Below are 13408 nucleotides of genomic sequence, written 5' to 3' on the forward strand. Positions count from 1 at the left end.
GATCAATCAGTGAAAAACCTAAGGTATCTCAGATGGATTATATATTTCAGAGTCCAGGAATTTTAAACATAGAATTGAGATTAAGTAACCTAAGTAATTTGCAGAAGAACTAAAGTGAGATTGCAAAAGAGCTGCAAGGATCCAGTCTTTTATGTTTTTTCTTAAAGCCTCTAGCGTTTTTCATATACCAACACACATTCAGGTTTATCCTGAGGAACAACTAATTGCTGTCATGTTTATACACAGGGTAAATTTGCCGCCACCTCTAGTACCATGACAGTATTTTTAACAAAGTAATTTTTTATTTTCTTCACCCAGATCAATATGGATCAAAAGTACTTACAGAGCAAGACTCAAAAATACTTACAGAGCAAGAATCATGAAGAACTATGTATCTGAATCTAACATTTCCCTCTGCTTTGATTTCTAAGTCATTTGACCCTTTGAGAACCACAGCTTTCTTCAAGTTCTTAGTTTGATCATCCATGTATCCTACACTGTTTTTACAGATGTAGGTGATGTTCTGGGAGGCTTCTTTCGATAAAAGGCGCAAGAAGGTCATCTGAGTAATGGCTGCATTAGGTGACTGGTGGTCTCCATAAACAAACTAGAAAAACAAAAAGAGTCTTTGTTATACATGTCTACCCCTCCTGAGTTTTTGTGATTGGACTAATAAAATTGACACAAGACAGATTAGCCGGAGAGAAAGAAACAACTTTAATTTGGGACACAGAGGTCAGAGGTCTCACAGAAATGGGACCTAAGTAGGGGCCAAAGAAACAATAAATTTAAGAGGAATTGACAGGACAAAGAAACCTAGGTTTGGATGCGTAATTGGTAAGGAATTTAAAGTTTGGGCTTGGGTAGTAAATTAATAAGGAAGTAAGGATGTTTGTTTATACAGGCTTCTTGGTTCTAAATTCCCTATCTGTGGAGATAAGGTTGTCTTTCTACCCTCAGTACAGGGAGATTTCACATGGGAGATTTATTTCCTACTTTCAGGGAGACAGAGAGCAGGATCAAAGCGTTCCTCTTGCAGCAACCATTACTTTAGTGACTTTAACTGAAAAAGATCAGTCAACTGAAGCAAGTTTTAGAGCAGCCTGCCCTGAGCCCCAATATACATAAAACTGATGGGTTTCAATAGCGCTGTGTGTGTGAGTATGTGTGTTGATTTCAGACAAATTAATTTTGAAGGGCATTGCTTCTATTCTTTCACATAACAAGATATTCTACCTATATATATATCTATCTATATATATATATAAATACCTTAAAATTTCTATGAATATTCACAAGTAAGAAACTTCATCCTTACTATCCCAAATGGTGGTGAAACCAAATATAATTATAACTCACCAGAGAAAGTTTAAGTATTTTAAAATTTGCTTCTCTAGTTCTTTAAAAAAATATTGAATATTACTTTTTAGAAGTTATATACTGAAGCATAGGTTTGGATATTCAATCATGTATCAAAAATAACTGATTGCTTTTATTGTCGGTCATGATAAAAATTTGGACTTAACTATTAGTATAAAATCTTTTTAACCCAACTGTTACATAATTATAGGAAATATGAATTACAAGTTTTCCATTAGCTAACAAAAACAAATAATCAAAAAATAATTTCCTATTAGATATTTCCTACTTAGCTTCTACTTTGAGCTCTACTTTCAAAGCTCCTGTTTGAACTTTTTACATAATATGTTAACTAAATTATATTCCAATTAGGTAGGTAAATTTAAAATTTTTTCCTGTTCTTTAAATAATGGTAGATCCTGCATATACCCATAATGTCCTCATACCATGTTCATTATGAACATGAGTTCTGAGGAAAGGTCTAGAGCAGAGGTGAGAAGAAAACTGCAAAGTTAAGCTACTACAAAGAGATGTGGAATAAAATACTCATATTGCAATAGGAAGTGGCAAGGCTAGTGAAGAATCTAAATACTGGACCATGAAAGAAACAGAGGGGATTAGACTCAAGAAAAAATATGAGGTAATATTATAATTATAAAAGTGCCTTAGGTTTAAATAACTACTAAGTTTACAAAGGGATTCAATTATCAAATTATCATAATAAGTATCTAATATTTATCCATAACTTACCAAATACTAGATACTATATACTTTATATACACATGCTTTATGTACACACAGAAGCCATGAGATAAATATTATCACGTTCACTTTAAAATGGCAGGACTGAAAACAAAAAAAGGTTAAGTGACTTTCTAGGGTCCCAGAGGTAGTAACAGATCCACCTATGAGTCACCTAGGTTTCCTGATGCTAAATATAATCCCTGTCTTCCAGCTACGGCAGAATCCCTTCAACTCTACTCCATTAGCAGTGTCACAGGCATTAGAGGAGCTAATATGAAAAATAATTACTTTTTTAAATTCCATCAATTGAAAAATTATCATTCAAAACTATATTAATTTAATTCAAAGCAATGTTTATGCAATGATGTAACTAATGAGAATCTATCACTTCCAATTATTAATAAACATAGTAAAATAAGCATGGTCACAAAAATATTTACAAAAGCCCTAAATAAATACTAAAATATAATAAATAAAGACAAGCGATGAATACAACTTTAAGTAAGCATATAAATTACCTGAGATCCTCGATTCATATCAAGACCATACCAAACAGGCTTATTATCAGGAGATTTGCTGGCCCACCAGGTTTTACGTGGTACACTGGATGGATTTGCTGAAATACACGTTTCTCCTGTTTCCATGTTGCAGTAAACTTTGATTGCATCTTCAGCAGATCCCTGGTTAGGGTCAATCCAGTACTCACCTGTTTTCCAAAATAAAAATATTTGCTAAATAAAAAGAATCTCAAACATGATTATGAGTCTCTAAAATAATTAGCAGAGGACCAACTCACTGATTAAGGACTAACATTCTTTTAAAGAGAATCCCAGTTAAGGAAATATCTGCAGCTAAGAAAAAAGTAACTGTTATGCATTCAGGTCCTTTCTCCTTTCTATTCTAAGGTGCCTGGCCAAATTAAGGTTCAAAACACAAATGTGAAGGAAATATCATCACACCCATTTTGTAGATTAGAAACTATACCAAAAAAATAATCCACAGTGAGTAAGTGGTTTTGCCAAAATGGATGGGTTCTCATTAAATTTACAAAGTCAATATTTTAAATCAAATAATAATTGAATATTAAAAAAATAATGTCTTTTCAAAACTATTAAGTGAGTCAAACTGCGATTAGAATGCTATGAATTATCTCACTGGCCCTGTTTATTTATTTAGGCCACATCATGTGGCATGTGGAATCTTTAAGTTCCCCCACCAGGAATTGAATACATGTACTCTGCAACAGAAGCATAGAGTCTTAACCATTGGATGGCCAGTCCCTCCATGGTCCTAAAATTGATCTCTGTTCAATATTATGTAGCATCCTATCGTAAATGGGAAAATAATTTGAAAAATAATAGATATATGTATATGTAAAACTGAATCACTTTGCTGTCACCAGAAACTAACACAACACTCTGAATCATCGATGCTCCAATATAAAATAGTTCAAGAAATTGATCTTATCATGTAGAAGAGATCCTTGAAGTAGGCTACACCAAGTTAGTGCTTGATGCTAGAGATATAATTTAATAAATATGCAAACAAATACATTTTTGTGCATATATCTTTATGTACATATCTGTGTGTATGTATATTCTGTATGTATATGTAAAATATATATATACAGATTATATTACATGTATATTTATATAAGCATATGTAAATACATATAATTTATATAATAGCATATGTAATATATGCATAATAAATATAAATTTATGTATGTATGTATAAATACAGTGGTGGATGTAAAGTATAGACTTGGTAATCAAATGGCCTGTTCTGCAAAGATAAAAATTTTAGCTATCCCTGTCAGCATCATTTCAAAGTTATCTGAAACTCTTAAGCATTTCATAGCTCATTCCCATGGCCCTCTTATGGATCTTTCTTTTCCAGGTCTTATTAGATTAATCAAAACGATAAAATTTTGCAAACTTTAGGCATAGTGTTTCCAACTAGGGGAAAAAACAATTTAATTTCAAAATATTTTATAAAATAACCATAACACAATTCCACAGCAGAGATTATTGAAGTATGATCTGTAGAACATTAAACTACATGAAAAGAATTCCATATTCTAATAAATCTGAGAAATAATGCATACTCTATTCTGCTCTCTCTGTTGTTGGAGTAAAATTGCTTTACGTGTTGTGTTAGTTTCTGCTGTACAGCAAAGTGAGTCAGCTATACGCATGAATAAATCTCCTGTTTCTTGGACCTCCCTCCCATCTCCCCTCCATGCCACCCACCTAGGTCATCACAGAGCACCAAGCTGAGCTCCCGCTATAGTAAGTCCCCACTAGCTATCTATTTCACACACAGTAGTGTATTTGCTGTTTTTTTAGTCACTAAATTGTGTCTGACTCTTTTGTGACCCCATGGACTGTAGCCATGGACCGTAGCTGAGCACTGAAGAATTGATGCTTTTGAACTGTGGTGTTGGAGAAGACTCTTGAGAGTCGCTTGGACTGCAAGGAGATCCAGTCAGCCCATCCTAAAGGAGATTAGTCCTGAATAGTCATTGGAAGGACTGATGCTGAAGCTGAAACTCCAATACTTTGGCCACCTGATAAGAACTGAGTCATTTGAAAAGACTCTGATGCTGGGAAAGATTGAGGGCGGGAGGAGAATGGAACAACAGAGGATGAGATGGTTGGATGGCATCACCAACTCAATGGACATGTGAACTCCAGGAGTTGGTGATGGACAGGGAGGCCTGGCGTGTTGCTGTCCATGGGGTCGCAAAGAGTTGTACACAAATGAATGACTGAACTGATCTGAACTGGACTGCTGCCTGTCAGGCTCCTCTGTCCATGGAATTTCCCAGGCAAGAATACTGGAGTAGGTTGCTATTTCCTTCTCCAGGGGATCTTCCCAACCCAGGGATTGAACTTGTGTCTCCTGCAACAGGGCAGCCCAGTAGGGTATTTAGTCTCCCAATTCATCCCACCCTCCTCTTCCCCAACTGTGTCCACGCATCCTTTCTGTATGTCTGCATCTCTATTCCTGCCCTGGAACTAGGTTCATCTGTACTATTTTTCTAAATTCCATAGTATGAAGGTATCTTTAAAAACTAAAAACAGAACTTTATTCTACTCTTGAGGATCCAGCTATATGTTAGCATATTAAATCACTGAGAATTATTGAGGAAACTAAATATATTTAACCTTGCTCAAGCAAGTATTTTTGACATTTACGTGGCACCACAAAATTATCCATATTTTAAGATTTTTGGAAGGAAATGGAAATACCACCATGAAATTGGATCATTAATAGGACATGTCCTCTATTACAGTACATATCTCACCCCATATTTTTTCATATCAGTAACAGTTCCCATCAGCAAACCTCAAACTCTGTGATGGGCCACCATTTTATCTCTCATGTCTATCACTAAATAGAGAGTAAAGAAAATATTTTGGAATGTTGGAGAATTACACATCAGAAACAATGAGCTTTGATCAAATGGCCAGCTGTCTACTCACCGCTCTGCTTTGCAGAATGGCAAAGCTTTAAGTCGTCACAGGTCCGGGCAGGGTGCTTTCTAGAGCCATCAGGGCTACGCATGGTTTCAATCTGACTACTGAGTGACTTCAGGGTCGCATGTACCCCGGGGTCGGTTTTGTTTTTGTCATCAGGAGCCGCCTGATCTTCAGTAAACTCCGGAAGTGGGTCTGGCATGCTCTCATCATAGTGCCCCATGATATCCCCAAGAGCAGCTGTAAGGTGGCCAGGGGGTCCCGGAGGGCCGGGGGGACCAGGCTCACCAGGAGGACCCTAATTTTAAAAAAATTGGAAATATATTTAATACAGTTTTTAGTTCTTGCTTTTCCATTGGACACAAAGGCACTGATGGGACTTGGGGCAAAGGGGTTACAGTGCAAAACCTCACTTTGACGTCACTGAGAGATCTATGGCTTGAGCCCTTTTTTAACTAAATGGTTCTGGTCTGCTAACTTATAACATTCCAAGGATGAGAAAGGATGCATAACTGTTTCTCAGACAAGATGTCTGCAAGTTGACATCTGAGGTTGGTATCTTTATTTAAAGATTAAAACACAAAATATGTGCTTTGATGTTTATGCATGAAGATGCAATACATTTTATGTTAGTTATATATAGATTTGTACACTCATTTTCAAACTATTTTGGCAAGGCACAACTAAAATGTTTTAAAAGGATGTATAAACAAAGGCTGAACAAGGAGATGCAGAGGAGTTTGTGGGTGCTACTTCCATAAGACTTCCCATCAGTACCAAGGGAATACATGAAGAAACACCCACAGGAGAATTTCCCCCATATCTAAATAAGGGGAAACCACAGGAAATCTTTTTATGTGCATGAATTAGTGGGTAGATCAAAATTATCTCTCCTAAACAAAACTGGAGGAAGTTATCCTTGCCTAAAGAGCTCTTTTAATAATTATTATTATTTTGCCAAATAAGAACTACTGGAGCAAAAGGGAGATGAGCACACCAAATATGAGAGACTAGAAAAACAGATCCCCTCTATTAATTTCCTTCTGCATTTTCCTGAGGAAGAACTCAGCATCTTGAGAGAATTACCCACAACCTGAAAAGATGTGTGGGCCACATCTCTCTTGGGGAGCACAGACCTGGCAGGCAGAAGGCTGGAGTTCTGTTACTGGCTCTGCCACTAGTTAAATGAGTCTGGACAAGTTGTATCAAGTTCTAGCGCAAACATTTCCTCACCATCAAACAACCATTAAATCCATTTTTTTTTCTTTAAGGTCATCTCATGATTCCATACATTCCTTTATGTTAAACTCAGGGGAAGAGATTTTTTTTCTGCTATCAAGGACCACTAAAATGCAAGATAAAGTTAATCAAGAGCCACATAAGTAAGAGGTATTCCAATTTTGCAGCCATTTTCTATGAACAATTAGAGAAGTAAACAGAAAAGATTCCTCTTGACCATAGGAAATGTAAGGCTCTTCTTTCTATGTAATAATAAATATTTGGTTGAATGGTATTATCATTAGGACAGAGACAGAATAAGAAAAGGAAAATAAAGCAAAAGAGGAAGAAACGCCAGGGAGGGATGCATAACCTCACATTACACATGCACACGCACACACACATGCACACGCACGCACACACATGCACACATGCACACACACATGCACGCGCGTGCACACACACACACACACACACACACACACACATGCATGCATGGCAGACAGAGCAGGCTGTTTCCCAAAGTTTGGTTTCTGAGAAGCCTAACTAAAGTCTAACTAAAGCAATTTAAAGCTTTACAAGTCAATACCCAAGTCAATACTACTGAAATATTCTATTGAAAGTTTTAATTTGAATCTTTTCTGAATTTCATTTTCAGTAAATAACACTTTAATTTCCTAGGCTTCACTTTCCAACATTGTCATGAACGAATACATTCATCGACTCTCCCATTGAGTCTATTGCCACTTTAAGCAAAGCCACATTTTCATAACTCTAACGATAACACAATCATAACTTACTATTTGCTCTCACTGATATCACTCCTTTCCTCTCACTGAAGACAAGGCCTAGGTAGCTTAGACTCTAATTTTATGTATTCTGAATAATCTATGTTAAAATGTTTGAATTAGCTATTATACAGACAAGCTGATGTGATTTTCAGGCTTGTTTTCAGAGTTCCTGAAGTCTTTTGTCCTTCATGCTGCACAGATCGTCCTTAGACAGAATCCAAGCTGTGGGAATCAATAGCATTACTCACATACAAATCTCTGTGATTTTACCTCAGGGCCTGCTTCTCCAACGCTGCCCCGCACACCAGGAGGCCCAATGGGCCCAAGCGGCCCAGGGCTTCCTTCTTTGCCTGAAGGACCAACTGGACCTGGGGGGCCCTGCAAGAAACAAAGACTGTATTTTAGATCCTAGGAGGAAAAGCTCTTCAAGGCCTTTCTTTGATCAAAGAACTATTTCTTTTTGGAGTTGTCACATTGATTTCTCATATTTGTATTCCTAATGACTAATAAATGGACTTCTAGCACTTTCTAATATTTACTGCTTCACCACACATGAGTTCTCCACCATCCATGCAGGGGAAAAGACCAGTGTCAGTTAAAACATTAATGGGCTAGTCATCTACTTTTAATGGACTAGTCATCTACTTTTTAGGGCTTCCCTTGTGGCTCAGCTGATAAAGAATCCGCCTGAAATGTGCGGGAGACCTGGGTTCGATCTCTGGGTTGGAAAGATCCCCTGGAAAAGGGAAAGACTACCCACCCCAGTATTCTGGCCTGGAGAATTCCATGGACTGTATAGTCCATGGGGTCGCAAAGAGTTGGACACGACTGAGCAACCTGCACTTTCCCTTTCTTTCATCTACTTTTATTGGCAGGAGCTGTTTCATCACATTTCACATATTGTAAACTTAATTAGAAATTCAATTTAAAAAAAAATAGAAATTCAATTAAGTAGGAGTAAGAAAATCACAGAAGTCACAGGGTTTGACATAAATTAAATTTGTGTCCTTGTACTCCAGAATTTTATCACATCTCAGTAATTTTGATACTATTCTCAATTTTATGTGTGACTTGTTTATACTGTATTTAGATATAGCAGAAATTCTTTCTAATGATTTTCCTAAATAATTGTCTTGTGGCATTAATGACCTATCAGACAGCATTAATGCTAAATGTAGAACTTCTATAACCTTCAAATATTTGTTTCATTTTATGATTTTCTTCCTAATTAGCCTTATGCCAACTTCTTCTGAGGAACTATAGCAATTGCTTAAATGAAAACAGTATATCCAGCTTCAAAATCTGTCTCCACTTCATGGTAAATCCTATAGTATCATCTCAAAGAGTACAATTAAATGGAAATTTCAATAAACACAGAGTAAGAAAATGAACAAGCAGATGAAATATCTACCCTAGGGAAGAGATTCTGAATGGACCTATGAAGTAATATATTTCAGGCTATGTCTACTTAAATGTAAATGCTGAATGGTTTATCTCTTACGTTTGCTGCCAGCTTCAGAGAACCTAAGCCAACTCCAGCTTCAATACCATGAAAATGATACTCAAGCACTAACAACATGTCCTCAGGTGCATTAATATTTACACCTGCAACTTACTGCTAAATTTTGTTACTTACTCTTGGGCCAAATGGTCCAGGGATTCCAGCACTGCCTTGTTCACCATTTGGACCCTAAGCAGAAAAAAAAAAAAGCCAAAATATTTATATCCTATATTTAACCACTCTAGCTTTCAAAAATGTCCTGTCATTGACTTTAGCAGCATATATTTCATTCATCAATCTCTATGTCTACATAAGTTGACCAATACTAAAGACAACTGTAGGAGTAATACTGCATATAACCTTTTGGTTTATTTCTTTCCCACAAAATTACAGAAAACATATGAAAAATTATATTGGGTACTTAGGTAATGACTCAATCATCAAGATATTCTTTAAAATGAAAATAAGATGCAAAAAGTCCATCCATTTTATAGACAAATAAATGTTCATGTCAAGATACCTTTGCATTTTCACATGGAGAGCAGGTAATACTTAAAAGAATAACTTACAGGAGGTCCAGGAAGACCTTGAAGACCAGTAAAGCCTCTGTGACCCTTCTGACCTCGATCCCCTCTGTCTCCATGATCACCTTTGTCACCACGAGGTCCTTGGGGTCCCTAGAAATAAGGTAAGAGCATGAGCATTGCCTATTGAAACTACAATTTACAATTTTACTTTGTGCAATTGTATTTGCTACAATTTTGAGCATTTTATTTTATATGAACTAATATATTTACTTATCTAAATGGTATTACTAGGAATTTTTATCTAATTTTATCTACAAATTTTATCTTTTTTTCTCAAGGAATGAAAGTGATCACTAAAAGCATAGGATATAATAATGTTTTCTAAAGATTCAATTTTTTAAATGTTTAACCTACATTTGGACTAAAATGAGCTATTTTAAGTTTAATCTAGCCTGAGATATTTTCCAAAGTTTGGAAAGTTTGGATTCTCCTTCACATATTTAGATTATATCATTATGTAATGATCTAGCTAAAAATAAAATATACTTGAATAGTACTTTTCAAGTTTACAAAGAGTTTTCAAACCCATTTGCCTACATAATTTTTAGAAAATCTCAGAGAATGGCACTGTTACCCTTGCTATTGTGGGAGAAAATTGTGACTAAAAGTTTTAATTGATTATTGAAATAATTTGTAGTAAAATTCAGATGAGTTATACTAACACTATAAAAACAAATATAAACTCCTGGGTGCTATCTTAAATTAATGTTTTATCTAAGGCTTGAAGAATTTGGTAATTTTCATTTATGAATCTTAAAAATTATGCTTTTTCTTTGGGAGTATATTTTATGTAAGAAGTCATATATTTAAAAAAATAAATAAACAAATCCAAGAACTTACAAGTAAGCCACGTTTCCCAGCTCGACCGGGTGGTCCTATAGGACCTCGAGAACCCTAGAAGAAATTTTCATAAAATTAATACAATGAAAAATATGGATATATTATAGAGATTTAGAATTCAAGAATATATGTCTGTAGTTGAATACTTCTATATGTGTAAGTGTATCTACGTGTATACTCTTATGGCTAATTAAATAAAACCAGGCTAATTTCCCTAGGTATAAGAATGTGCTCACTATAACCCCAATCACATCTCTATAATCAATTTTATTAATGAACTTCTCTGAATGAAGATCATCTTAGTTAATTATCATAAGACATTACTTGCTTAAATTTAACATGATCCATACTTACTTACTACAGTTCCTATAAATCACAACATTTTTAGATAATGAAAGCCAAAGCATCAAGATTTTTGAAGATCTATTAGAAATCAAATTTTTAAGACTAGAAAAAATAATTCCAAGCACACATGTCATTGCATGCATGCATATATGTATACTCATAATACAGTATGTTGATGTTTAAAACTGTCAGTGTGAAACTGACTCTCCTTACCGGATCTCCTCTTTGTCCTGCATCTCCTGGAGCACCAACAGGACCGGGAGTTCCAGGGGCACCCTGAGAGCCTGGCAGACCTGCAGGCCCAGGGTCTCCACGATCACCCTGACAAGGAAACCATGATATTACCTTTTTAATATTTATTATAAAACAGCAAAATTCTATATGCTTATGTTATTCATGAAAGGAAAAAAACACACCTTTTAAAACATTCTATTTATTAATTTATTTATATATTACTTAAATGTTCTACTTATATTTACATATTAATAAATCAAACTGAAAAGGGTAAGATATTTTCCTCCAATATCATCTGTCCCCTCACTCTCATCCTATTATTCCCATAGTCAAGATTGCTGGGTATGGAAGTTGTCACTTCCAGAATTCAGCATGTGACTTAGACCCACTGGGGTATCTGTACTGTTAGTATAGCATAAACAAAAATTTTCCAGCATGTGAAAACAGGGAAAATTCTAAGGAAACCACTTTCCAGGTTTACAACTTCATATGAGTTCTTTCAGAAAACTGATTTGAAGCATCTTTTCCTACTTCCTCTTTAATAATCACCCTTCTCCCATTTTATGAAATAAAAGCATATATCATACCACCTGCAACCTTAATATGGCACGATGCTCCAAGGAATAAACCCCCCTGGGCATCAAACTCAAGGACTTTTCCAGAATGCACAGTTCACTTGAGAATAAAACAAAGACATATTTGGAAAGAAAAGCTGCTTTTTATTTTGCCCAGTCTTACTTGGCCCCAAATCTTACTTGTCTCTTTAAGAAGTCAGAGGTGAGATTATAGTTATGTGGATACGTATTAATATAATTATTTGACTTGAAGAATGGAGCCAGATCTTTTTTTCTAACAGAAGTTAAGTCTTGTTTGACTGAATAGTTTGGCAACCAGGATAAACTTTGGCAATTAGGTTAGAGAATGGGCATGTAATAAAATACACTGAATACGCTGAATTGGCAACTCCAAGATTTAAAAAAATATATATATGATGAAAGCACATATACATTTAGAATTTATCAGAACTACTTCCTTTGTAACTGTTAGACAGTTAGAACAGGAAAAAGGAGTCCAAGATAGCAATTAGAGACAGTGGCGACTAGCAGAAACATCCAGAGGGCAAAAAAAAGAAAGACAAGGCCTATGAAAAAGGGAAAGCACTTCAGGCTGGAGTGAAGACCTCCAGCAAGAAAACATGCCCAAGCACACCCCCTTCCCTGACTGGCTGTGAACATATACCATATTTGCATTTCCTTCCCTGATTGGTCTTAGGTACAAGCCTTATTTTGCATGGGACAGAAGCAGTCAGGCTCCAGGGTCTCCTTAGGACAGGGAACAAAGGACAAAAAAGGAAACCCTAAAATGCAGCAGGACCACTCCCACCGGATTGCTCTGCTCTGAGAGTGTACTATTTGCCTGCTTGAGCTGTCTTAGTCTGTTGTTTCAATTCTTTGCTACAAGGAGACAAAAAGTGAGGGAAAAGAACTGACCCAACATAACTATCAAAACTTACGATTAAAATAAATGATGGTAACTTAAAATATGCACAGAGGTTCAGAGATTTTCAAAATTATATTGGGGGTACATCAGCAAAACCTCTGAAGACTACTACCCTGGACAATATATACCAACCCTGGGAAAAATTAGGTCCCAAGAGAATTTGCATTCCCTTGGCTTTACAGAAGACGGAGGGGGACCCTTGCCCCAGGATTCCTCAAAACTCTTTCTTTCCCTTTCTTTGAGTGCCTATGAGATACTTTGAACATGATATTTAAAACATAAGTCCTCAATGGTATAAATATTCATCACATTTAAAGTATTTAAAAACCAAGGTTCAGAAAATTTGTTCAAGATTACATAGCTAATTACTTAAAGAATAAAGATGAGAAGAAAGAATAGTTTTTTACTCTTTAGTATTACAGAGATTTCAAATGCACATTATTTCAGATTTTTTGATCAGTGAAATTGCCCTTACACGTTCTCCAACAGCACCATCCCGTCCTGGAGTACCATCATTACCAGCTGGACCCTATAAAGAATCATATTTGAAAAATGAATTAACTGAATAATAAAAAAAAAAATCACATTTCAATTGCCAGAAAAATTACAGCATATATTCCACCCCTATTCCACATTACAAATTAGCATTTATGGAAACTTCAGTAGAAGAAAGTTTCTGCCATCTTTCTATTATTCTGATTTGCTTGTAAAATTATTAACACATTCTTACACTTTTGGTGCCAATTTTAAATAGTTTTACTTAAGACACTATTTTCCACTTACAGTACAGTGCTTATAAAGTGCAAT

General features: G+C 35.6%; 1 protein-coding gene across 2 annotated transcripts in view; it reads right to left on the reverse strand.

Moving 5' to 3' along the window:
• COL5A2 (collagen type V alpha 2 chain) overlaps positions 1-13408 on the reverse strand; it is a 151884-nt gene that overhangs the window by 2024 nt on the left and 136452 nt on the right. For both annotated transcript variants that reach the window (XM_043487639.1, XM_043487638.1), the window contains 9 exons: positions 13077-13130; positions 11081-11188; positions 10523-10576; positions 9665-9772; positions 9231-9284; positions 7865-7972; positions 5592-5883; positions 2622-2809; positions 368-607 (listed from right to left, as the gene is read on the reverse strand). In XM_043487639.1, the coding sequence (XP_043343574.1) occupies positions 368-607; positions 2622-2809; positions 5592-5883; positions 7865-7972; positions 9231-9284; positions 9665-9772; positions 10523-10576; positions 11081-11188; positions 13077-13130 (1206 nt within the window). The remainder of the gene's footprint in view (positions 1-367; positions 608-2621; positions 2810-5591; positions 5884-7864; positions 7973-9230; positions 9285-9664; positions 9773-10522; positions 10577-11080; positions 11189-13076; positions 13131-13408) is intronic.

The sequence above is a fragment of the Cervus canadensis genome, chromosome 15 (assembly GCF_019320065.1).
Source record: "Cervus canadensis isolate Bull #8, Minnesota chromosome 15, ASM1932006v1, whole genome shotgun sequence".
NCBI classification, from domain to species: domain Eukaryota; kingdom Metazoa; phylum Chordata; class Mammalia; order Artiodactyla; family Cervidae; genus Cervus; species Cervus canadensis.